General features: G+C 50.9%; 2 protein-coding genes across 4 annotated transcripts in view; one reads left to right on the top strand and one right to left on the bottom strand.

The window, feature by feature from the left end:
* Csdc2 (cold shock domain containing C2) overlaps positions 1 to 15,181 on the bottom strand; it is a 24,193-nt gene extending 9,012 nt beyond the window's left edge. Inside the window, exons 1-2 of the mRNA XM_052160357.1 lie at positions 14,834 to 15,181; positions 4,192 to 4,308 (exon numbers count right to left, since the gene is read on the bottom strand). Coding sequence (XP_052016317.1) covers positions 4,192 to 4,308; positions 14,834 to 15,181 — 465 coding nt within the window. The remainder of the gene's footprint in view (positions 1 to 4,191; positions 4,309 to 14,833) is intronic.
* On the top strand, positions 14,894 to 25,998 carry Polr3h (RNA polymerase III subunit H). Of its 3 annotated transcripts, none has more exons than XM_052160938.1 (7): positions 14,894 to 14,959; positions 15,224 to 15,348; positions 18,504 to 18,600; positions 23,012 to 23,098; positions 23,537 to 23,600; positions 24,222 to 24,423; positions 24,892 to 25,998. In XM_052160938.1, exons 2-7 carry the CDS (start codon positions 15,238 to 15,240, stop codon positions 24,943 to 24,945), a joined length of 615 nt encoding a protein of 204 aa, XP_052016898.1. In that variant the 5' UTR covers positions 14,894 to 14,959; positions 15,224 to 15,237; the 3' UTR covers positions 24,946 to 25,998. The 3 variants fall into 3 exon arrangements, with proteins under 3 accessions (XP_052016898.1, XP_052016899.1, XP_052016900.1); XM_052160939.1 differs by having other exon boundaries at positions 15,191 to 15,348; XM_052160940.1 differs by lacking the exon at positions 14,894 to 14,959 and adding an exon at positions 14,991 to 15,121.

Raw genomic sequence — 25,998 nt, 5'->3', positions numbered from 1 at the left:
TTTTTTTTTTTTCCGAGACAGGGTTTCTCTGTATAGCACTGGCTGTCCTGGAGCTCACTCTGTAGACCAGGCTGGTCTTGAACTCAGAAATCCACCTGCCTCTGCCTCCCAAGTGCTGGGATTACAGGCGTGCGCCACCCCCGCCCAGCTCAGCAAGTGCGTTTAATGGATGAGCCATTGCTCCAGCTCCCAAACGTGAAGCCTTATGGTCAAGGATGAGCTTCTGACCTCTGAGAACTGGGATTGCAGGCTAGACCCACAATAACGATGTCCCCGGTTGCTATTATTTCTTGGACAGGATGTGACTCTCTCTAGGACCACAGAGGGACCAGAGCTGGAAAGGCTATGAAACACCTAGAGAGCCCAGGGAGATGAGAACTGGAAAATATAGAGCAAGGCTCCAGCTCAGACCCTGTTTCCAGAATATTGATGTGGGGAAGAACAGACAGGACCAAGGCTGTCCTTGTTTGGCTGCCAGTGCCTTTCGGGTTTCTTGCTTTTGTTTTACATTTGTTTATTTACTGGGGGTGTGGGCAGGAGATGGAGGCAGGTTTCAAGTAGCCAATTGTAGCCTTAAAACTCCTAAGCTCCTGCCTCTGCTGCCTGAATGCTGGATTATAGGTGAGGATCGCCACCACACCCTGTTTATATGGTACTGGAGATAACACGCAGGCCCTCCCTCATACTAGCACAGCAATGTGGGACCTAGAACATGAGCCACAGACATGTCCTTGGTGACACAATGGCTCTGGCTTACCAACCAAGCTCACCCTTCCCTGCATGAAAGCCAAACCAACAGACAGTGGTAGAGTCAGGCAAAGCCAAAACGCCAAACTGTTTGGAGATAACCCAAGGTGTGATACAGTGTCACAGGACCATGCACTCAGGACAGTGAGTCAGCCCTGGCAATAGGTGACCAGAGCCAGCTGGGACTTGGCTCCAATTCTCAGATCCTCCCTCCTAAAAAAAAAAATGGGGTATACCTGGGTGGTGGTGGTACATGCCTTTAATCCCACCACTCAGGAGGCAGAGGCAGGCAGATCTCGGTGAGCTCAAGGCCAGCCTGGTCTACAGAGTGAGTTCTTGGACAGCCAGGGCTACACAGAGAGACCCTGTCTCCAAAAACAAAAGCAACAAAACAAAGCAAAAGACAAGAAAAAAGGGGGAAAGGTTTCCAAGTGACTGTCTTGACGATGAGAACCCCTTTAAATGTGGGCGCCTCAGTGAAAGCAGCACAGTGACCTCGGAAAGTCGCCGTCTGGACTTCACCTATATCCCTAGACGCATGCATCACCAGGGTCCTGATGATGGAGGAAAGCCAGGCAGTCCAACTCACCTCTGAGGTTATCAAAATACCCTCGTGGGGTGATTCCCAACCCCGTCCTTCAAAATCAACACACACACACAAAGCCAGAACAAACGGAGTGGCAAACACTGGAGCAGTATACACAGGGAAGACGGATAGTCTTGGACTTACAAGGTGCCTGTCTGCTGTGGATTATGAGACTGGCTGGCCAGTCCTCATTTGGCAAGTCTGCCATCAGCTTAACCACCTGTTAGGCTCTAGTTCCATTTGTGCCTCATAAGAACCCTAAACAGTAATTATAACCAACCTACCCATTCTTCAGAAGAGTAAACTGAGGCTGGTGTGTGTGTGTGTGTGTGTGTGTGTGAAGAGACTCACTGAGGTCACCCACCTGGCCTGGCAGCCCTCTTGAGCCCTAGAGGGCTATGTAGCCAAGGCAAGGAGAGAAAACCCTCAGTTCTCTGTACAAAACCTCCCACTCCCGGCTTCCCCTGGAGAAGGATGTACAAAGGGGTAGAAGAACTGGGGAGCCAGGATTTGGGGTTCTATTTCTGGTGTTGTGCTGACTCAGACCATGACCTTGGGTGAATTACTCACCAGCCCTGTGAAGCTTAAAAACAACACCCCCAATAAAAGTGTTCCAGCTCCACGTCCCCATTAGGGGGGTGCCACTAGGGAGGAATGGGTACAGCTTAAAAATAGAAAGGCAGGGACCACGAGGAAGGTGGTAGAAGAGCCAGATGTCTCGGGCTTGTCCATGCTGGGTCCTGGGGAGGTGACAGCAACCCTTGGGACCACCAGACAGAAGTGGCACCTGCCCGATTCCTCCCCCCCCCCCCAGGTTCCCAGCCACTCCTTAGGATATACATCAGCTGCCCCTGCAGCGGGAGGTGACCTAATTAAAGCTGATTCCTCTCCCTGCACCGTGTGTGTGTGTGTGTGTGTGTGTGTGTGTGTGTGGTGTCCCAGACAATACTAAAGATTAATTATTTAAGTGGTTCTTTAGTCTCCTCCTGCTCACAAGCCCAGGCAGCCCTGAGGCTCTGATTCTTAAGGCCTCAGGCTTTTCTGGCGTTAGTGGGGGAAGGGAAAGCCAGGATAGCATGAGGACCCCAGTTCACAAGCTCCACCTCTGCCTGACCATGTGAGCTTAAACAAGTCACCTTCCCATTCTGGGTCCTCTGGAGGGAGGATCACACTAGCCAAAGTCACACACAGTGGCAGAGTGACAATGTTTGGTGTGGTCTCAAAGTCCCTGGGCTTCCCAGGCTGTTAAGTGACCTCCCCATCACACACCCCCACCGCCTGGTGACTGTCATTTCTGGGGCAGCCCCACCTGGGTTTTACTCCCCCAAGCTGCCTGTGCACAAGACTCTGGCTCCTGGACACCAGGCTTGTGACTACTGATTGTGCCTGGCTCAATTAGTCCAAGAGCGCCCTCTGCTGGGTATCACCTGCACAAGGTGGGGGGACAGAGGGCACGGGGTGGGGGGGACACTCTGCCTTGGGATGGGCTGGCGAATATCCCCGTTCCCCCATTTATCCATCCCTGTAGATCCTTGAGGGCCACTAGGGAGCCCCCTCCCTGGCCAATAAGAGCATCTTCAACCCTTGTCCAGCCGTCTGTCTCCAGGCCTGAGACAACTTGGCATGTTCTCCTGGGACCCTTTGCCGCTAGCTTCTGTCTGCACTAGTTGGGTTAAGGTGGGGCCAGAGAGACAAGGATGGGCCACAGATGTTTCGGGAAAATGCACTGTGGGGTAAAGATGGGAGGAGACACGCAGGACCTGGGCATTCGCTCTGGGATGGAGTGGGCTTTGGGAAAGAGCTCTCCCCATCCCTACTCCCACCCTCCACCCCACCCCACCCCCACTCCCATCCTTCCCAGGGAAAGGCCCTGACTGGATGGCATCTAAGCCAGCCAGTGCCAGGCTGTCAGAGAGGGTGCCCACCTCCCACCAGGCACACGTCCTCCCCTCCCCCAGCCCCAGCGGATGCAGCAGTTCACACTCTGGATTTATTATTGTTCTCAGTCCTGAGAAGCGCCTGCAGCCTGGCAGCCTGGCAGGAACCTGCTGTCTCCTTGTGGGTGCCAGCATGGCCCCTTATCTCCATTCAGTCTCCTGGTGCCAGGGTCAGACCACTCACTCAGGGTCTTGACGCCAGCCAAGGCCAACCTGAGTCCCTGCATCCCACAGCAAGAGGTGCCCAGCAGCTGTCTGTCACCCCCTGTCCTACAGTAGGCTGCACCCAAGCGAAGGAGGAGGGCAGAGCTAATCCGGCATGCTGGGGAGAGCTAAGACTCGGTGGGCTGGCATAAAGGCAGAAATAAGCGGAGCCGTCCATCCCTCCAGCCAGTTGACACATTTATCTCTGCCACACTAGGGAAAAACAGAGTGAGGGGAAGACAGCTGCTCTGGGTCCCCCTGCCTGCCCCAGGCGGTTCCTCCCCTCTGCCCTGGCCTCAATGCAGATTCCAGGGGCAAAAACCAGCGGTGCCCCGGACTGGCCTTTTTAGGGTCTGGAAGGAGTCACGGGCTTTCCCTCACCCAGTTCCCAGACCGGAGGCTGCGGCTTGGCAGGAAGCTGCTGTTACCTGCTTCTCAAGCCAGACGCGAGTCCCAGACACAGACATTCACACACATTCAGACGCTCGCGGTCGCGCGCGGGAGCCACTCTGCCTCAGCTTCTCTGGAGGGTCAAGGAGAGAGAAGGGAAGGGCGGTGGGCTCCTCTACATGCCCAGCATCCTCTTAGCAGAGCTGGCCTGGCTGATGCAGCTCCGCGACCTTTCCAGCCTCACCCCACACATCCTTTCTTGGCACCATCCGCCCTCGGTCCCTCCGTCTGCCAGTTTCCATCATCGGCTTCCTCCAGGTCCCTTACCTCGCCGTGGCAGCGGGGTCCAGGCAGTGTCTCCTGGAGTGGGCAGCACCCGATCTCTCTGGACCGTGGAGCTGGCTGGCAAGGGTCACGTCTGGATGATGCACTCTCCGTGGCGTGTGTGTGTGTGTGTGTGTGTGTGTGTGTGTGGTGTGCAGGAGGCACCTCGGCCCCTCACTCACTCACTCACACACGCCCTCCTGCTGACGTCAGGATGTGCTGGAGGGAGGGACTGGGATGGGAATTTGTACTCCTAGCTTAAAGGGACACTAAGCCTTCTCTTCTGTGGCCCAGACACCACCTCCTGAGCCAGGCAGGTGCTGGGTGAGTGTCTAAGCTGCGTCACTTAGAGCGTTACTGCTTCTTGTTTTGGAAAGTGGCTTTTATTGCTGGGCCAAGGTATAATTTGCTCTACCAGGTCAGGAGGGTAGCTGCTGGGGAATGCAGGGCAGGAAGAGCTAGAGACAGTGTGCACTCTTGGTGACTGGGGAACAAATGGGGTGGGGTGGGGGGAGTGTTTATGCCCCACGGGAGGGCCTGCGGGGTGGGAGGATGTGTTCTGGAGAAGGGAGGCTGGAGAACAGAGGAGACCCTCTGGGAACAAGCCAGGTTCCTGGGGACTCCCAGACATTCCATTCCCCCTGGAGTCTCCACAGCCAGCGCCAGCAGCTGTGCTCAGCACTGTCTCCTCAGAGCATCTGAGATCTCCATGCGAAGATGTCTCTTTGGCACACATTAGGTCTTTGGGAGGGGCTACCAAATCCAGGGGAAGAGAACTCTAAATGAATAATGAGTGTCTCTGTGTGTGTGTCTTTCTTACACACACACACATGTATACACACATGAACGCACACATGCACATACACAGGTGTGTGTGTGTCTGTGTCTGTGTGTCTGGGAGGCTTTTAGAAGTGAGGTCAGACTCAGCAGATTCAGTCCAAGCAGCCTAGGTCTCTTCAGACAGTACTGGATTTAACTCTTAAGACCTCAGGCAGCCGTGGGGGTGGTGCACACCTGAAATCCCAACACTTGGGAGGCAGAGGCAGGCAGATTTCTGGGTTCGAGGCCAGCCTGGTTTACAGAGTGAATTCCAGGACAGCCAGGGCTACACAGAGAAAAAAAAAACAAATCCAAAAAACAAACAAACAAAAAACAAGCAAATTCCTTAGGACTCCAGTCCTCCCCAAGAGGACAGCTAAGGCTCAGCTGTCTGTGAGCTCAGGGCCAGGCTTCTCTGCCTCCTCCCTGTCCCTCTTCCTCAGCCTCAGCTTAGAGGCATCTTCTCCAGGTGTCACACTAGTACCACTGAGTCACGAGGAGGTGCCCTTTGTGCTGGCACAGACCAATAGGTCCCAGCCCTCAGGAGGGTGAAGCTGATAGATTTCAAGTCTGAGTCTAGCCTGGGCTACCTAGAGAAGCCCCGTCTCAAGAACAAACAAACAAACAAACAACAAAACAGACATGACAGGAGCTGGAGAGATGGCTCAGAGGTTAAGAGCGCTGGCTGCTCTTCCAGAGGACCCAGGTTCAATTCTCAGCACGCACAGGGCAGCTTCTGACTGTCTGCAACTCCAGTTCCATGGGATCTAGCATCCTCACACAGACATAAATTCAAGCAACACATCAATGAAACATGAAATAAAAATAAATAACAAATGTAAACAATTAAAAAGAAAACTAGACATGACAGGGCATACCTGTAATCCCAGCACCGAGGAGGCCAAGGATTGCGTGAATTTGAGGAGACCCTTGTGTCTTCAAAAAAAAACAAAACAAACAAACCAGTGCTCGGTAGTTACGCTGTTTTTCCAAGGAGCCTGCGTGGGTTGGCTCCCACATATGGCGAGTCATAACTGCCTGCCACCCCAGCTCCGGGCTCCAACACACCTGCACACATGTGGCATGTTCTCACGTAGACACACATGCACCATACACATAAACAAAAGTCATTTAAAAAAAAAACCTCAAAGACACACACTGGAATAAAGGTAAAGTATAGAGAGGCATGGTAACAAGTTAAAAAAAAACCTAATGAGAATAGTTCAGATAGCCGGGCAGAGGTGACACACATGCCTGTAATCCCAGCACTCAGGGGGCAGAGGCAGGCGGATTTCTGAGTTTGAAGCCAGCCTAGTCTACAGAGTGAGTTCCAGGAAAGCCAGTGCTATACAGAGAAACCCTGTCTCGAAAAACAAAAAAAAAGAAAGAAAGAAAGAAAGAAAGAAAGAAAGAAAGAAAGAAAAAAGAAAAAAGGAAAGAAAAAAGAAAAGAAAAAGAAAATAGTTCAGATGTACTTAGGGCTCCTCTGGGCCATGTAGTGTGCTTTGCCATTTATTTATTTATTTATTTATTTATTTATTTATTTTACTTATTTATTTATGCTTATTTATTATATGTGAGTACACTGTAGTTGTCTTCAGACACTCCAGAAGAAGGAGTCAGATCTCATTACGGATGATTGTGAGCTATCATGTAGGTGCTGGGATTTGAACTCAGGACCTCTGGAGGAGCAGTCAGTGCTCTTAACCATTGAGCCATCTCTCCAGCCCCCTATTTATTTATATTTATTTAGTTATTGTTTTCAAGACAGAGTTTCTTTGTGTAGCCTTGGCTGTCCTGAAATTCAATCTGTAGACCAGGCTAGCCTCGAACTCACAGAGATTCACCTGCCTCTACCTCCTGAGTGGCAGGCATGAAGGTATTCACCACCACCACCTGGGCCTTTGACCTTTTTTATGCACGTGACAGACTCGCTCATTTTTGTAGACCTTACTGTTCTAGAGAGGAAAGGGAGACCCAGCAGGGAGAGGAATTTGCCTATGTTAGTGACCTGGTTATAGGGGGTTGGGTTGCAACACCATGCATGCCCACAAGCCCAGAAATGTTGTTGTTGTGGGCTTTTTGTTTTATTTTTGTTTTTAGACAGGGACATCCTTGGTTGGCCTGGAACTGATTCTGTAGACCTGGCTGGACCTGAACTCACAGAGATGTGCCTGCCTCTGCCTCTCGAGTCCTGGGATTAGGGGTGAGCACCTTTGTATATGGCCCTTCCTATAGCTTCTTAGATCAGTTATACTCAGTCTTGGCTTCTGACAGTACAGGAGAGACTGGGCCTCTGTCTGTGTCCGCAGAGACCCAGAGTGCTGCCTTTATTCTAGTCCCGTTCCAAGCACCACACCAAGGAGTCTTCCTCTCTCTTTCAGTTAGTTCCCCATTTCCTTCTTTGTCTTTTTTATGAGACAAGGTCTATCTGTGTAGCCCAGATAGGCCTCAAGCTTGTGACGATCCTGCTTCAGCCTCCTAAGAGCTGAGGTCACAGGTGTGTGCTACCTGTCTCTGCCTCCCTTGTTTGTTTTTGTGACAGGGTCTCATGTAGCCCAGGCTAGGTTTGAACTTGTGCTAGAGGACAACTGTGAACTGCTGAGCATCTATATTCTGGATGCTGGGGTCATAAGCACGTGCTACTGCTACTGAACCTTCCCCCACCTTTTCTCTTCTCAACCCCCAAATTCTCTACTCTGCCATCTCTTCCTCCTTCTCTCAGGGGCTTCATTGTCTTACAGCTCAGAAGTAATAGACTGGCAGAACAGAGACCTGAGTAGCCTTGAACTCACTACTTAGCGCAGGCTGGCTTTAAACTCACAGAATCTTCCAAACGCATTAACCTGTCCTCACAGAGGAAGGCAAGGCAGTGATGGATTCTTGAGAATTTGGTTGCCTGCCGTCCACTTTCCCACATGCGGGGGACGATTTGGTGTCACATGGTGGAATGACCCACCTCTTCCCTCTCAGTCCCAGACTCCTTAGTCTACTCTGGTCCAACAGAGCCAGGGACCAACCTGGGATCCAACATTAGTGCTCAGTCTGGCTTTCCAGTGGCCTTGAACTGAGTGACCAGGGAGTGGCCCAGGAGGATTTCTCTGAGCTCCAGGGATGAACCAGGCTTGCCTGAGCCTAGAAAGCAGTTGTGGGCAGAGGGATCCCTCAGATGAATTGGTAGGGCCGATATAGCAGGAAGAGTGGGGCAAGTCACTGTTAGGAGTTGGGACTGGAGGTGGGAGGCAAGGCTCAAAGGCCGGTTTGTGTGGAGTCTGGGGGTGGGGTGGGGGTGTGGGGGTGTGGGGTGGGGGGGAGGGGATTTGGTCCTTTGTGGGCCAGGCAGGCTAAGGCTGCAGCTAAGGTCTTCTCATCCAGTTTCCTTTCTGATCCTGCCACTGGTGAACGCAAGCCAGGGCTGTCAGGCAGCTGCGCACAGTGAATGAAGGCGGGTGGCCGAGGTTTGAAATAGTGTGGTGATTACCCCACGCACGCAGAGACCACAGCTGTTCATTCAGGAAGTGAGCAGCAGAGACACACCCGCCCACCCACCAGCAGCTGAGTAACAAAGAAATCGTCTGCTCGCATCCAGGGGCTCTGTGTGAAGGCTATTTTTGTGAGAAGCTTGAAAATTCAAGCCTGTCTCCTGGAAAGCCTTCCTCACCGGGGAGAAGGGAGAGACGGGAGGGGAGAACCTAACAGCATGGAGGTCCTCTGGACACACCTCAGTCTCTCCTGAAATCCACCATGACCGAGGACAGTGCCAGGCCCCGACCCGCAGGGCATCAGCCGATTTAACCCTTCAGTGCACACAGATCCCAGTGGTGTCCAGACGCCTGGAAGAGAGAAAGTCTAGGTGAGAATAGGTTAAGAGCCTTGCCCACCCAGGTTAGTGGCTCATACGTGTAATCCCAGCACTCGGGATGGTGAAGCAGGAGGATTGCCTTGAGTTTGAAGCCAGAACGGTCTGTCCACAAGTAGGTTCCAGGTCTGCCTTCCACTCATAGTGAGTCTCTGTCTCAGAGGAGAGCAAAACAACGGACTTGCCTCACATAGCTGCCATTGCAGGTGATGTTAAGATGCAGGGTTCAAAAAGGCACGATGGGGTGGGCTGGGCTGGGCTGGAGAGATGGCTCAGCAGTTTAGAGCATTGACTGCTCTTGAAGGTCGTGAGTTCAAATCCCAGCAACCACACGGTGGCTCACAACCATCCATAATGAGATCTGATGCCTTTTTCTGGTGTGTCTGAAGACAGCTACAGTGTACTCACATATAATAATAAATAAATCCTTTTTTTTTAAAAGGCAGTTGAAGGGTTAAAAATAAAAAGCTCAGACTCTGGCTTCGGGATATTCTTGTTCTTTCTGCCACGGTGCATTTGAAGTGGATTCTTATCCCCTGGGCACCCATCTCTGCTGCCACAGGACATGTCCAGCCTGGGGTAATATGTCTGCCCTGTAAATTGGGATGGCCCTTTCTACACCCTGCCACCAGCTGGTCACCATCCTCAATAACCTAAGTACTGTTTTGTCAGACATAATCTCTTTAGGCACTTAAAAAAATAGGAGGAATGGATCTTTTTATGCATGTCTCCCACACACTCGCCCTGGGGTGTGGGAGGAGGGTAGAGGTTTGGAGAATTGGTTATTCTTTAATTTTTATTTTTTGGTATTCCTGGACAGGGTTTCTCTTGCAGCCTTGAGTGTCCTGGAACTCCCTCTCTGGACCAGGCTGGCCTCGAACTCAAAGATCAGATTAAAGGTGTGCAGCACCATCACCTAACTATATTTAAAACTCTGAAGATACAGAAAATGTACACAATACTCAGATGAATCTTTAGATGAAGTTTATATTTTAGCAAAAGTTTTAGAGCATCACTTAAAACCAAGGAAAGGAGATGAGAAAAGCAACAGCATTCCTGTTGGGAATACTCTACTTTTTAGCTCTTTGAAAAGCACATAATATCATTTCCTGGGCTGCTTTGGTTTGCTCTCTCTCTCATAGTCAGATGGCCAGTCGGACCTGAGACAGATTTTGGAGGAAACTTTTGTTGTTGTTTTTTTGATACAGAGTATCTCCCTGTAGTCCTGGCCGATTTAGAACTCGCTCTGTAGACCAGGCTGTTCTCTAACTTAAAGATCCTCCTGCCTCTGCCTCCAGAGTGCTAGGATTAGAGGCATGTGCCACCACTGCCTAGCTGGTTCTCTCCTTTCAGCCTGTGGGTCTTGGGGATCAAACTCAGGTCCTTAGGAAGCTTACAAACACCTAGCCTGGCTCTTTTCTAGACGATGGAGAATCCAGAACGAAGCAGGAACTTCTCATGGAGAAGGCAATAAAACAACCTAATAACTATGTGCTGTATGTTAGAAGGCAATAAATGTTTCAGAGAACTAGTAAGCAGGAAGTGGGGGAAGTGGGGCTGGTGGCAGGTGGCTTGTGATTTAAAAGGGGACATCAGGGAGGACTCATCCTGGCTCCTCCCCAAAAAAGACTCTGTACTTCAGGGTCCAGACAGAAAGATGTAACTTTATTTTATTACTGTGCTGGGGATGAACCAGCCTGCCTCCATTTTGGGCTTGTAAGCAATCTTAATGTAAAGACAGTCTAGGATCTTGCCAGTTTATGTTTAACCCTCTGTTTCTCAAGGATCAGGCTATGTCCCGACTGTAACCTCCACTATAAATGGTTCTGCACTGCCTGTGCCAGGAAACAAGGACCGTGTCTTTGTTTCTTTAAATTTCTTTATTTTACACCCCGACTGCAGTTTCCTTTCCCTGTTCTCTTCCCAGTCCCTGCTCCCCCTCCCTCATCCATGTTTCTTTTTCTAAATATTGCTATGACCATCTTGATACCCTACCTTTGTTTCAAAAGGTTATTATAACCACTTGTTGTTATGACCATTTTGTTACACTCTGCTCCTGTAACCACACCAATTTGCCTGCCAAATCCCCTCTTTGGAAACCCCCTGCCTCTGATCTGTAAGAGCTTGTCTTTCCCACATGCAATGCTGACTTTTTGACCTTGGGGGAGCCCTGTGTACAAGAATAAGAACGTTTGCTTTAATCAATTGCTCAATTTAACTAATTTGGCCATGATGATCTGAGTCAGTGGTCTTTCTCCTTGAATCTTTGGGATTAAGACTGGGATGGAACACAGGGCCTCAAACATGCCCAGCATGCGCAGAACCAAAGGCCTCATCCAGCACAACAGTGAAAATGTCTGTCTGTCTGTCTATCTTTTTTTTGAGGGTCTCATCATTGTAGCTCAGGTTGGCCTCACACTCACTCATTCTAGCCTCTGCCTCCTGAAAACTGAGATCACAGGAATGTGAACGCACACCTGACCCCAGAGTGAGAATCCTAATGTGGGTACGTGATGGTGCAGGCCTCTAATCCCAGCACGTGGGAAGTGGACATAGGAGGGCCAGATGTTCAAGGTCAACCTCAGCCCCTCAGCTTCATAGTGAGCTCAAAGCCAGCTCGAACGGTATAAAACCTACCAAAAAAAAAAAAAAGCAGAGAAGAAAGAAACTGGAAACAGCAAGGCTGTTGACTGCCTCGGGCAGCTCTGTAGACAGAGCGAGTGGAAAACTGGAACGCTTGCTGCAAGGAAAAGAGGCCAAGGACAGATTTAAAAAAAAAAAAAAAGAAGATTTATTTTGTGTATGTGAGTACACTGTTGCTGTCTTCAGACACACCAGAAGAAGGCACCAAATCCCATTACAAATGGTTGTGAGTTACCATGTGGTTGCCGGGAATTGAACTCAGGACCTCTCCAAGAACAGTCAGTGTCCTTACCTGCTGGGACATCTCTCCAGCCCCCTGACTTACTTTCTTTCTTTCTTTCTTTCTTTCTTTCTTTCTTTCTTTCTTTCTTTCTTTCTTTCTAAGATGTGAGAAAGAAAAGGAAAGAAAACAAGACCTTAACTGCTTTTTTATTTGTTTTTATGATTTTGATAGAAATGGTGTAGACTATGCTGTCATCAAACTAACGATGTAGCAGGCAGTGGCTTTGAACCCCCGATCCGATCCTCAAGTTTCCACATTGGCATTAAAACCAGGCAACATCACTTCCTTTTTTTTTTTTTTTTTTTTTTTTTTTTTGGTTTTTCGAGACAGGAACTCACTCTGTAGACCAGGCTGGCCTCGAACTCAGAAATCTGCCTGCCTCTGCCTCCGGAATGCTGGGATTAAAGGCGTGCACCACCACTGCCCGGCAGGACATCATTTCCAGGCCAGCATGAGGCATGGTGGCACACGCCTGTAATCCCAGCACTTGGTAGGCAGAGGTAGGTGGATTTCTATGGTGGCACACGCCTGTAATCCCAGCACTTGGGAGGCAGAGGTAGGTGGATTTCTGAGTTCCAGGCCAGCCTGGTCTACAAAGTGAGTTCCAGGACAGCCAGGGCTACACAGAGAAACCCTGTCTTGAAAAACAAAAACAAAAACAAATCCGACATCACTTCCAATTTGGCCTATTTTTGCTTTTGAAACAGGATCTCTCTATGGAGCCCTATCTTTCCTGGAACTCACTATGTAGTCCAGGCTGTCCCCAAACTCTCAGAGATCCACTTGTCTCCGACTCCCAAGTGTTGGAATAAAGGTGGAGGCACTATGCCCAGCGTTTTCCTTTCTTTCCCTTTCTTTGATACAGTCATGCCTGCCTATATTGCCTCAACTGGCCTTGACCTCCTCGTCACTGGAGATCCTCCCGAGTCAGGCCCCAGGATGGCCGAGGCTGCAGGCATGCTCCTCTGCTACCCCTGCACTTCTAGATTTAACGATAAATCTTGAATGCCATTCCGTAGCAGTGCATCATCATTCTTGTCCATGGCTTTACATTTTCTGTTATAAGATAGACTGTATACCTTGTCTTTTCCCTAGGAGTGTTTGTCTTCTTATAACTGGGCTCAGGCGTAGCCCAGTCTGGCCTTGGACTTTTGCTGGTCTTGCCTGGATTACAGGTGTGCCCCAACCTGCTCAGCAGCTGTTTCCTTTGAAAGCTCTCCTGGCGCTGGTGCTGTTCTGCAGGGCAGTGTGGGGCACTGAGAACTTTATTGTCATGGTCAGCAGTGCCCGATTCCTGGGCTGTGGCGTGGGAGCTCCACACCCCGACAAGCTCCCAGCCTCACTCTTTTACTCTTGGCAATCACAATTCTGTCGCCCTTTTGTTCATTCAAATAAGCCATATTTTCAAGCCCTGGCCATCCGCCAGCCACTGATCTCGGCCCGGATGTTGCAGAGAGAAGCCATACAATGGTCCTCTGCTGCCTGCCGGGGAGCTTGTGGACTGAATTATTTGTGTATTTTGTAAGCCACCCCAACAATCCATGGAGCATGGCACAGAATTAGTAAAGGGGCCGGATCTTTCTTTCTTTCTTTCTTTCTTTCTTTCTTTCTTTCTTTCTTTCTTTCAAGCACCACATAAACCATAAACCAAAACTTTGTGCCAACAAATTGTTGAGTTGAATACCACAAAAGAAGACTGAAGTCTGAAACTCGGGGTTCCACAGCCCACCAGCCTGGCCCCCCTCCAGCTTCCCATCCAGTTACTAGCCAAAGCCCTCGGGCTGTGGTTTGGCTGTTTCTGATTCAGAGGCTCGGCTGGCCCTGTCCTCAGTGCCTAAGACCTCCTCACACTGTCTCCTTGCTGTCTCCTGCTGCCAGCCTGCTCCTCCTCCCACAGGCCACATACTAAGCCTTCTCTCTAGTCCTCCTGCCCCTCCAGATCCACCGTCTACCCAGCTGATGTGTCACTGTGTGTCACTTCCAGGAGTCCATTCCCAGCACCAACCTGGTGGCTCACAATTCGATGTAACTCCAGTTTCTGGGGATTAGAGGCTCTTTTCTGATACACACACACACACACACTCTCACACCCAGACAAAACACTTCATACACATAAAAATGTAAAACAAGTTACTTACTGATATTATGAAGATCGTAGCTAACTAGTTCTTACTTCTCATGTCAGCAGTGGGAAGGGACACTATTGTCTTATATGTGTTATGAGATTGGGTTTTTCTGTGTGGTCCTGGCTGTCATGCAACTTGCTTTGTACCAGGATGTCCTCAGACTCTGAGATCTGCCTGCCTCTGCTTCCCAAATGCTGGGATTAAAGGCATGTGGCACCATTGCTAGGCTTTTTTTTTTTTTTTTTTTTTTTTTTTTTTTTTTTTTTTTTTTTGGAAAGAGTAAAAAAGAAAGAAAGAAAAGAAAAGAAAAGAAAAATAAATAAATCTCTTGTACCCCAGGCTGGCCTTGAATTCACTGTGTAGCTGATCTGAATGTATAGTTTTTCTGTGTTTGCCACCATGTCTGGTTGACCAAAAATTTTGTGTGTGTAAGGGGGAGGGGGGTGGAGCCAGGGGCTGGTGGGGGGCTCTAAAACAGGGTCTCTCAGGCTGGCCTTGAACTTGCAGTGATTACCCAGCCTCAGCTTCCCTTGTGCAGGTGTTACAAGTGTGAGATTGTTTGCATTCAGCTGTTTAAGGACCGAGTGAGCTGAATTTTGCACCCCTTAAAATTACTGTCATCCAGGCCTGGTGACCCTTTTTTTGCCCACTCTCTTGAGTACTTGTCTGGAGTAAAGGCTATTTTGAACGTGTTATATTTGTATTTTCAAAGGATCTGTCTGGCTGTTGTGCAAAAGAAAGACAATCAGGCTTGAAGTGCGGACTTGTCGCCTAGCAACTAGACTCACTCAGGGGCCCGGGGGTTGGCTTGCTTCAGAATGAGACCCCGCCCTCTCAGCCCACTACCCCGCCCCTCTCCTCTCATTAGCCGGAGTGTGCAGGCGGCCCCGCCCACCTCCCGACCCCGCCCCTCACGGGAGCCTGCGTAGTTCTGCGACCTGCAGGGGCGGGCAGATGCTTCTTATTGGTCAATTTTCCGGAAGCTGAGTTGATTTGGTTTGACGAGCGCTGGGTTGCGACTTCGCTGGACGCGTGTGCATGGTGCGTGGCTTTCGCGCGTGGTGCGACGGGACGGGGCGGGATCGGGGTTCGTGGGGCCATCGCTCCTCTACGGCTGGCGGGAACGGGCCTCAGTTTCCTCCGGGAGAGGAGCGTGGCACCCACATGCGGGACCCCAGGCCCTCCGGTGCGGCTCGGCTGCAGGTTTGGCTTGTCAGAAGCTGAGAAGGGATGGAGGCGGCTCAGGTACCCCCAACCCCTCATCGCTCGAAGGCTCCCGTGCTTGACAGCCTCTCCGGTTTCCAGAGCCCCAGCACAGGATGTTCGTGCTGGTGGAGATGGTGGACACCGTGCGCATACCCCCGTGGCAGTTTGAGCGGAAACTCAACGACTCCATTGCTGAGGAGCTGAACAAGAAATTGGCCAACAAGGTAACGGACCCTCGGGCTCCCGGCAGTGTCCGGACCGGTCCCGCTGCTAGTCTGGCGGTCCCCTGGTTCAGTCTTGGCCTTGCACACTAAACGTAACTTCACGTCAGGGTCTCTTTCCTTCGCTTCCTTATGAACCAGAGTTGGATGACAATGTGTACCCAAGGTAGTAAATGGGCCTGGCGAGGGAGTGCACACCTGTAATCCCATCTTCTGCTATTGAGGCTTTTGACGATCCTGGGTTCGAGACCAGCGTGGGCAACATAGTTAGTCCCTGTCTCAAACAAATTAAAAAGCATCGAAGCTGCTGGCGGTAGCGCATGTCTTTAATCCCCTCACTCAGGAGGCAGAGGCAGGCGGATCTCTGAGTTCTCGAGGCCAGCATGCTCTACAGAGGGAGCTCTAGACCAGCCACAGCTACACGGAGATACCCTATCTCAAAACAAAACAACAGCAAGAAACCCAAACAAAAAGCATCAGGGTGTTGAACAGTGCTTAAATTTGCTTGACACTTGCGGGGTCACTGGTTCGATTCTTAGTATTGCCAGAAAACAAAACGGAGAGAGTGTGCACAAAATGGGTTTGTAAAACGGAAACTGGAAAATGCCTGTTTCCTTATTCAGTTCCTGTGCAGTCTTGGCCAAGTCATGCTCTCTGGGCCTTAGCTTGTGTACCTGTATTGCCCACAGTGTGTGAGTAGAGGTGGTTTTTTGAGTTTGTTTTTTTCCCAGACAGGGTTTCTCTGTAGACCAGGCTGGCCTCAAACTCAAGAGATCCGCCTGCCTCTGCCTCCCAAGTGCTGGGATTAAAGGCATGCCCCACCACTGCCCGGTTAGCTGTCAGCTTTACCAGCTGAGCCAGCTCCACAGCTCCTTTCTTGTATTCATTTGGTTACTGTATTTCCCTTTCTATGAATATAGGGGCCTTCTCTGACATAATCCTTTCACTAATCTCCAGTGGGAGACACAAGCTCTGCCCTTGTAGCTAGTGAGGGAAAAGAGTTGATTTGAGAAGGTCTCATTGTAATGAGCTGGGGTAAACGCCGTGAAGGGCAGACATGCACACAGCTGGAGAACAGAGGAGCGTCACCTGGGATGAAGGAGATTGGCAGCTTCTGAGGAAACAGCCATTGACCTGAGAGCTGATGGTGAGGAGAAGCCACGTAGAGAGACTCTTGTCTTGATGGTTGGAGTGGGTTGGATGTAAAGATCTGTGGAGGCAGCAGTTAGTATGTGCAAAGGTCCTGAGGCAGAAGTGCTGTGGCATCTAAAAAGGCACACAGAATGCTGGTGTAGCTTTGAACAGAGAGGGTGTTCTGGGAAATGTGGACAGAAGCCAGACCACAGAGCCCTGGGGGCCTTGTAGTCCAGGCTGTTCTTTACAAGTCAGTAGGAGGTGACCTTCTGAGAGCCGGAAAGAAAGAGCAAATTTGGCTTTATAGGGAGGACAGGAGCCTGAGGCCTGAGGAGGAGGTATACACACAGATCTGAGGCTTGTCAGACGGAAGAGAGAATTCACTGATTTTTCTTTTCCTTTTTTGAGACAGGATCTTACTTTTTTTTTTATTCTTAGTTTTTTTATTTTTGTTTTTTTATTCAATATATATTTTTCTTTTTTTTTATTCGATATAATTTTTTATTTACATTTCAAATGATTTCCCCTTTTCTAGCCCCCCACTCCCCGAAAGTCCCATAAGCCCCTTTCTCTTCCCCTGTCCTCCCACCCACCCCTTCCCAGAGACAGGATCTTACTATGTAGCCTTGGCTGGCCTGGAACTTGTTATAGACTAGGCAGGCCTTTCAATCCCAGAGAACTGTCTGCCTCTGCCCACCCAGGTGCTAGGATTAAAGGTGTGTGTCACAGTCTTAGTCACCGTTCTAGTGCTGAGAGGAAACACCATGACCACGGCAGCTAGAGCAAGCGTCTTATTGGTGGCTGGCGTACGGTCTCGGAGGTTTAGTGCTTAGCATCATGGTGGAAGCATCTTGGCATGCATGGTGTCGGGGTAGTAGCTGAGAGCTACATCCTCATCTGCCTGCTCTGGGCTTTTGAAACTTAAAGCCCATGCCCACTCACACAACAAGGCCATGCCTCCTAATCCTTCTAATCTTTCTCAAATTGTGCCCCTCCCTGATGATGCAAGCATTCAAATTTATGGGCTTGTGGAGGCCATACCTATTCAGTCACAACATCCAGGTCTTCTTTCTTTAATTTTTTTTTTAAATGACATGGATTTATTTTGAATGTGGGTGTATATGCCACAACACATACGAGTAGGCCAGAGCAAACCTCTTGAGAAGGTCCAGGACGTCCCGGACCTGACCTAGGTTGTGAGGATTGGTGCCAGGCAGCTTGACTGCTGAGCCATTTTGCCAATACCATCTCCCCTCTTAATTTTGAGACAGTATCTCATGGGACTTGAACTCACTTTCCATTCACCGTGTAACCAAAGGTGGCTCTGAGCTTCTGATACCCGCGCCACCCCTCTCAAAGGCAGGGGTCACCATGCCTGGCTGAGGTCAGTTCTCTGGATCCTGAGGGAGAAGCCCCACAGAAGATCACTGCAGGGAGCACTGAGCAACCCCCAAGGGCTGTGACTAGGGGTAATACTGGTGGTAGACGTGTGGACACTGAGCCAAGTCATTTAGAACACCAGAGTATGTGGCTTAGGCTGTGTGGGCTTCTGCTCCATGGAAGGGCTTTGGCCACATATCCCCGTGCGAGCCCCGTCCGTGTGTCTGAGGAGGTGTGAGAGTGATGTCTTCTCACACTTCCTGGCTGCGATCTGGGGCATGGACTTTGGTACACTGGGAAGTGTAACTTAAGCAGGGACAGCAAATGGGTCATTGTGGTCTGACCTGGCCACCAGCAGCCGTCATGTCCGTCCTAACCACGTAACACTCTGGCTGCTGTCTCAGATTTGAACGTGGACAGCTGAGGCAGAGTAGTGTCCTTACTGGTCCCACAGCGAGGCAGGGCTGGTACTGGAAGCTGGCTTGTCGCTCAGGCCCTGCTCCTTACAGAGTTCTGCATCCTGAGGGCCTCCTGCAGTCTCAGCTCTTGTCCATTAGTGAAAGGGATGCACAGAGCTTGCTTGTGGTCGGGAGGGTTTTGGAGGAGCCTGGCCCTGGGGTCACCGTGTATGCATGTGTGCATAGGTCGTATACAACGTGGGACTCTGCATCTGCCTGTTTGATATCACCAAGCTGGAGGATGCCTATGTATTCCCAGGGGATGGAGCATCGCACACCAAAGGTGAGTGCCTTCTCTTCCTAGGGTGCCATATTTCTTGGGGCTCATTTTTCTGTAGCAAAAAAAAAAACAAAACAAAAAACAAAAATCAATCTGCCATGCCTCTTGATGGTGGGAGACCTGGGTTGTAGTCCTAATTCTTCTAGGAATTGACTTCAGTGACTGGGTACTCATGTCCCCCCTGGGCCTTAGTTTCTTCACCTGTGAGGCATCGGTGTGGATGGGGTATGCTCAAAGCCACCAGTTTTGAGATTTCGATTCAGTTCAGCCTGTGTGTCCCTCAGGTTCAATCTAGAGCCCCTGATATGTGCCTCGTCCCCATGCTGCTTATTGTTCGTGGTGAGATGACCCACTAGGCAAGGGCCCTAAGTGTGGCTGTTTCCGGCTGGAGAGCAGCAGGCAGGGGAAGAGCAGCCTAATTGGGTCTAGGGCCCTAAAGGGTAGGATACAGCAATTAAAAGTGTCCTTCGGGGCCAGCAAGTGGCTCAGGGGTAAATAATGTGCTAGTTACACAATCCAGAGAACTGACTGTACAGAATTGTCCTCTGATCCCATATTATATACATATGTGTGCGAGGAGCATGCATGAGTGCACGCGTGTGGCCTCTGAGTGGGAATGGTGACACGACACATGACTAATCCCAACACTTGTGAGGTAGAAACAGGAGGATCAGGAGGTCCAGGCCAGCCTGGGCTATCTGACAGTGATAGCTGAGTCTATTCTTCAGGCTTCCAGAAGGAGGATCAGGAGGTCCAGGCCAGCCTGGGCTATCTGACAGTGATAGCAGAATCTATTCTTCAGGCTTCCAGAAGGAGGATCAGGAGGTCCAGGCCAGCCTGGGCTATCTGACAGTGATAGCAGAGTCTATTCTTCAGGCTTCCAGAAGGAGGATCAGGAGGTCCAGGCCAGCCTGGGCTATCTGACAGTGATAGCAGAGTCTATTCTTCAGGCTTCCAGAAGGAGGATCAGGAGGTCCAGGCCAGCCTGGGCTATCGGACAGTGGTAGCAGAGTCTATTCTTCAGGCTTCCAGAAGGAGGATCAGGAGGTCTAGGCCAGCCTGGGCTATCTGACAGTGATAGCAGAGTCTATTCTTCAGGCTTCCAGGAGGAGGATCAGGAGGTCCAGGCCAGCCTGGGCTATCCGACAGTGGTAGCAGAGTCTATTCTTCAGGCTTCCAGAAGGGGGATCAGGAGGTCCAAGCCAGCCTGGGCTATCTGACAGTGATAGCAGAGTCTATTCTTCAGGCTTCCAGAAGGACTAAGGAATTGATACAGCAGAGCTCAGGACTGGACCTCGGCGGGCGCTGAGGGGATCGCTTGGTTCTGTTGGTTCTGTTGGTTCTGTGGGCTACTTGGGTGGTCCTCTTCTGTGCAGTTAGCCAGGGCAGGTCCAAAGTTCTGCGCCTAAGTATGTCTTCAGCATACCTGAATGCCACTGTCACATGGCTAAAACTACAGGATAGAGAAACAGGCTCTGCCCCTTGTTGAGGGAAACTGCAGTAAAACTCAAAGGTATGTATGTGCATCTGCTGGGCGGAACCTGAGGAGTGGTGGGCGGGGCTGGTGTCCAGGGCTCTTCTGTAGCTCTGTCTCCTGGCACCGGGCAGCAGTGTGGATCTACATACACCCTGCCCGGCCTGTTCATAGAGCAGAGGCAAAGTGACAGACATACAAGCCCCAGGGGACTTTGCGAGTGTTCTGAAGCGTTTGGGGACAGCCTGGGATCTGCGCTGACACCCCGAGGCTGATCAGGTGACATGGGTGCTGAGCTCTGCAGAGAGCCCCAGGAGACAGGCTGTCTTTGTGTGGCTCAGGCATTTTCATGAGTAGAAAGGGAGCCCAGAGTGTAGAAAGCTGAGGAGCTCTGTTCTCAGCAGAGCGCCAGGCCTAGCTGGGCTGTGCTCTTGGCCAAGGGCAAGGCTTCTGTTCTCAGAATGCTGCTGAGCTGAACCAAGACCCTGTTGTCCGAGAGGCCAGTGCCAACAGATGTCCGAACTTCAGGAAGACCAGAAACATTGCTGCCTGGGACATTGGTATATTTGACACTTGGTCTCCAGGATTGGATTTTATTGTCCCTAACACCCTGCATTTCTTCTTTTCTTTCTTTCTCTCTCTCTCTCTCTCTCTTTTTTTTGTTTTTGTTTTTGTTTTTTTTTGTTTTGTTTTGTTTTTTCGAGACAGGGTTTCTCTGTGTAGCCCTGGCTGTCCTGGAACTCACTCTGTAGACCAGTCTGGCCTCGAACTCAGAAATCTGCCTGCCTCTGCCTCCCAAGTGCTGGGATTACAGGCATGCGCCACCACCGCCTGGCTTTTTTCTTTTTTTTTAATGATTCATTTATTTATTATATGTAAGTACACTGTAGCTGTCTTCAGACACACCAGAAGAGGGCATCAGAACCCATTAAGGATGGTTGTGAGTCACCAGGTGGTTACTGGGATTTGAACTCAGGACCTTTGGAAGAGTAGTCAGTGCTCTTCACCACTGAGCCATCTCTCCAGCTCCACATTTCTTGTTTCATTGTGGGAGATGTAAAGTACATCTCACAGACCAATGTTTGAATTCTGGCTCTGAGCCCTGGGGTGAGGGCTGGGCAGCTAGGCACAGCGAATCACACAGTGGGATTACCACTCGGAGCTTTGAAATCCTCGGAGGGCCATGGAGCCCTGCAGGAGCATCAGAAACTCAGAGGCTCAGACTTGGTGGCAAGCCTCTCTATTCATTGAGTGTTTTGCTGACCCTTTCCTGCTTTCTGGCGGACCAGACTCATGTGAATCGAATTGGGAATTTGTCCTTTTCACAAACTCAACAGCCCAAAGGTTGGGGAGGACACATCCTGGGATCTGTCTTCTTTAACTAACAGCAAGTGGAGCTTCCCCTCCCTGGGGCTTCTGGGGGATGGAAACCCAGAGCCTCATCCACATCTCTAGCCTTTTATTGTTGTTTTGAGACAGGCTTTCACTGTGTAGCTCTGGCTATCCTGTAACCCACTATGTAGACCAGGCTGGCCTCACAAAGATCTGCTTCCAGGGTTCTGGGATTAAAGGTAGGACCATCATACCCGGCTGCACTCTCCCTTTCAAGGCCGACTGGTGTTGTACTGTGTGTACCCCGAGCTGTTCACCACTTGTTTTCAGGTATGGTGTTTAGGCTCTGGGCATGGGCTTACATATCCCAGTAAGCCTTGTGCCAAACTAAGCCTGGCAGAAGCTTTGGGCTGAATGCTAGGTTTTATGGAAGGCGGGGCTTTCCACCCTGTGTGTAAGTGACCCATGCCTCTCCTGGCTGGATTCTGGAGAGTTAGCAGAAGCCTCGGTCATCCTCAGGTTGTCATCTCACAGAAGGTAGAGTGCAGTTGGACAGAGCTGGGCATGGTAGGCCCTGGTGTCCGAAGATGGGTGCTGGCAGGCTAGGCTGCTGAAGGAGTCCCAGTAGAAGCCTGTGCTGGTGGTAGTAAGTCTGTCTGAGGAAGGTGCGTTCAGCCTGCTGGCCTTTTTTGGGGAAAGATGTAGAGCAGCAAGTCGCAGCTTGTGGTCACAACTCCTTTGTGGGTTGAATATCAGATACTTACATTAGTATTCATAACAGTAGTAAAATTAGTTATGAAGTAGCAATGAAATGATTTTATGGTTGGAGGGGGTCACGACAGCCCGAAGAACTGTATTAAAGGGCCACAGCATTAGGAAGACTAAGAACCACTGCCTTAGAGTCTATCCATGGCTGAGTGGGCAGGAGGACTGTGCCGGTGGAACAGGGCGTCTGTCACAGGAGGCTCATATAGGCAGTCTGATGGTAGAGGGCCTCTTCCTGGTTGAGAGGGCCAGTGAGTCTCTGCTGAGGCCAGGAATCATTCTGGTGTTGGTACAGCTTTAGCCAACCTTTTCCTTGGGTTCAGGTGAGTAGGAAGCACAAAGGGCAGGCCTGAGAAGCCACGAAGTCACCATGTGTCCCTTCACCACAGGCAGGCAGCCGAGGCGGTTTTAGTATCCTAGCCCAGGTCAGCTCTGTGCTGAGGACAACCTTGCTCAGCATCAGGAGACAGGAGCTTCCTTTCCAGCCTGGCCAGTCTCTTCTGTCCTTTTGGAATGTGAAAGACACAGCCTGGAGGTTGTTTGCAGTTGACTTTGGAGTCACTAATGGCCCAGAATCTAGGCTCGGGTACGACTGAGATGGCTTTGGAAGCCAGCCTTGGTTCCAGGGCAGCAGGTGCTGATGGTTCCTTGTGGGGACCAAGCTGTGACCTTGCATAAGTGAGGGAAGGTTGGTTCTCTGCCTTAGTGGACACGTCTAGGCCTGCAAGACGACTCGGCACGAAGCACTGGGGAAGGGAGGTGGACGCTGGAGAACATGAGTGGCTCCAGGCTCTGTGGCCTTGGCAGGCCTGGTGTGACTAACAGTGTGGCCCTCTTTTCTAGTCCATTTCCGCTACGTGGTGTTCCACCCTTTCCTGGATGAGATTCTCATTGGGAAGATCAAAGGCTGCAGCCCAGAGGGCGTGCATGGTAAGGCGCCCTGACTTCTGGGTCAGAAGGGAACACAGTGGGGTGGGCAGTGCATGCTGACCGTGTGGTCCAGAATCCAGCTGAATCTTTCCTGTGGCATCAGAGCAGCTGTCCAGCTTCAGGGCCAAACGAGGGGAGCCTCAGCCCTCACGGTCAAGGATGGGGTAAGGCCGCAGCTTAGGAGCTGAGAGTGGGTGCTGACTGGTGGAGGTGACAGGCTCTGGTGCCTGTGCTCTGTCTGTGTGCAGTGAGCTGGGAGCTCTGGACTTGGAGCCGCCCGGGCTGCTCAGCCCATGTGGATAGTATAGTTCTAGAAGTGGGGCTTTGAGGAAGGAGGGGACACTTGCCTTTGGAGACACCTGGGCCATTGGGAAAGGGACTTGTCATCTCTGTTGGGCTGTCCCTTTGAAGCCCCCATCTCATGTCATCTTTCTTCAGTCTCTTTAGGGTTCTTTGAAGACATTCTCATCCCCCCTGAGTCACTGCAGCAGCCTGCCAAGTTGTATCCTCTCAAGTATGATTTGGGGCAAGTGGACAGCCCCACTACTGTGGTGACCCTGCCCGCTCTGTGGAGTCAGTGTAGATGTCTCCCAGTGGCTTCACCCTGGCTGGTTGCCTCCGTTTGCCAGGATATGGGATGGGTTTTTGGAGTTGGCCCGGAGTGCAGAGCTGCTTGTCTTCACCCCAGCTCTGGGCTGTTTCAATGGGAATGTCACTGGTCCCAGGAGAGGCTCAGGTGGTACGTCACAACTGCACTCATGGCTCCTGGCTGATATGGAGAATGCAGTGTGCCACTAGAGGGCAGTGTGGCCCTGCAGGCTATCGGGAGGAGTAGCGCTGGGCTCAGCCTCTCTTTGCACCCTGCCTCTCATCTTCCAGGACCTGTCTGCCTGAGGATTAAATGAGAAGCACAGGGTACCTGGATAGTTCTAATTTTAGACATGGGAATATCATTCTCATTTTGTGTCTTGGTACAAACTGGCTCCTCTCCAAGGGGCAAAAGCAGCTTTTTCTGTATTTCCTAGTACAAATAGTCTCAACCTAATGTAGGGTTGGTTTTAAGGTGGGTAGGTACTTCAGAGGACTCCCATGGCACGACTGTGGCCTTGACGCTGGACTCCAGTGATGAAACAGAACAAGTATGGGTGTGGGAGTATGAGACGGAGGAAGGCGCTCATGACCTGTACATGGACACTGGGGAGGAGATCCGCTTCAGGGTGGTGGATGAGAGCTTTGTGGACACATCCCCCTCAGGACCCAGCTCGGCTGAGGCTGCCTCTTCAAGTGAGGAGCTGCCAAAGAAGGATGCACCGTATACACTTGTGGTAAGCTGACAGGAGACTGCTTTCTTGAGGTTTCATTCCTAGAATTCTCTTAGCAGGTCAGGTCTCTTGTTACCTGTCAATCACACTAGTCTGCTTTGGAGGGTTGGGGCCAGGAGGTAACAAGGTTGCTGTAGATGATGGGCAGGCAAGGTGAGAATTTGGATATCACGATCTTTAAGGCTAGAGAGGGTTTCTCAGGCTCCCCTTCTGTGCCACTCGGGGAGCTCAGAAAGACAGGTCTGGGGTTGAGGAAAGATTACCTGATCCCACTTGAGGCTTTGGAGCCTCTTTCCTAAAATCCTGGCGAGCTAGGACAGAAGTGGTGATAATGGCTCCCAGTCTCTCCCCAGCCTCCTTTGCCTGTGCTGGGCCTGCTAGGTGCTGAATAGGGTGGGGTACCAGTCCCTCCTGTCCCAGGCAGCCCAGCTCTGAGTAGTGATGAGTGTACTTGTTTTTTCTGTCTGGCAGGGATCGATCAGTGAGCCAGGCCTGGGCCTTCTCTCCTGGTGGACCAGCAACTAGCCTTGGAGTTGAGTGACTGCCCAGAGCCAGGCTTGGTGGGACCAGGAGCAGAGTGACAGTTGCTTGTCCTCTCCCTCCCCAGCACTGCTTCTCCGGTCTGGAGCCACCCTGAATCGTTTCCAGAGTGTCATGGATCCAGGTTGGCTTCTCACTTGCTGTATAGCATAGAATAACCTGGAGTTTCTGATGCCCTGGCTTCTCCCTCTTGAGTGCTGGACTACAGGTGTGCAGTACCACACTGAGCCTCTGTGGAAGGCAGAGATGGGTCCAGGGCTTGTGCACACCATGCAAGCATTCTACCAGCTGAGCTGCTTCCCCAGCTCAAGGACTGATTTATTTTGATATAATTTCTTCAGGGCTGAGGATGGAACCTGGGGCCTCTTTCATGTTATGCAGGTATTGTACTCCTGAGATGGGCCCAGTCTATCCTATGAACTTCTGGCTTTCAGTGACAGAAACACTTAATACTGATGGCAGCAGCAGGAACCTCCCCGTTTCAATAGCTGACGTCACGCTCTAAGGTCACTGAATTGTCAATCTGGGATAGCATGTCCTGCTGCACCTTAGAGACGACCCTTCCCAAGCCCACAGGTGGTGGTCTTTGTGTATGAAGCAGACTGGCTACTGAGCTCAGTGGCTCTGTAATAAAGGTAGAGGTCACTCTGGGCAGGTGTTTTGGGTCAGTGCTGTCAGTTGCTGATGAAGTTAGAACACTGAGCAACAGCATTACTTCACAAAATCTGGAAGGCAGAGCCTCCAAAATAGGCCGTCAGGGAGAGGTTTGGCTTACCTCACAGGAGGCCTGGGGCTGCTGCTGCCTCTACTGTGACCATGAGTGCCCTGTGGGGCTAGAGTGGCCCGGGTCCACAGGTGACTGTCTAGTCCTGCTGTTGCTTTCTCACAGGCACTTGTGTGATAAATACTCTTCTGTGACAAACCTCCATGGCCTGCCTGGGCCTTTCCATGTGAGAGTTAGCTGATGCAGCCTAATGAAGAGAGCCTGTCCTGTCACAACTCTGCTGCAAAGGCGGGGCAGACAGCATGCAGCATTTA

This window comes from Apodemus sylvaticus, chromosome 17 (genome assembly GCF_947179515.1).
Source record: "Apodemus sylvaticus chromosome 17, mApoSyl1.1, whole genome shotgun sequence".
NCBI lineage: Eukaryota > Metazoa > Chordata > Mammalia > Rodentia > Muridae > Apodemus > Apodemus sylvaticus.
Note: the sequence above shows the minus strand (reverse complement) of the source record. Positions and strands in the feature narration are given on the sequence as shown.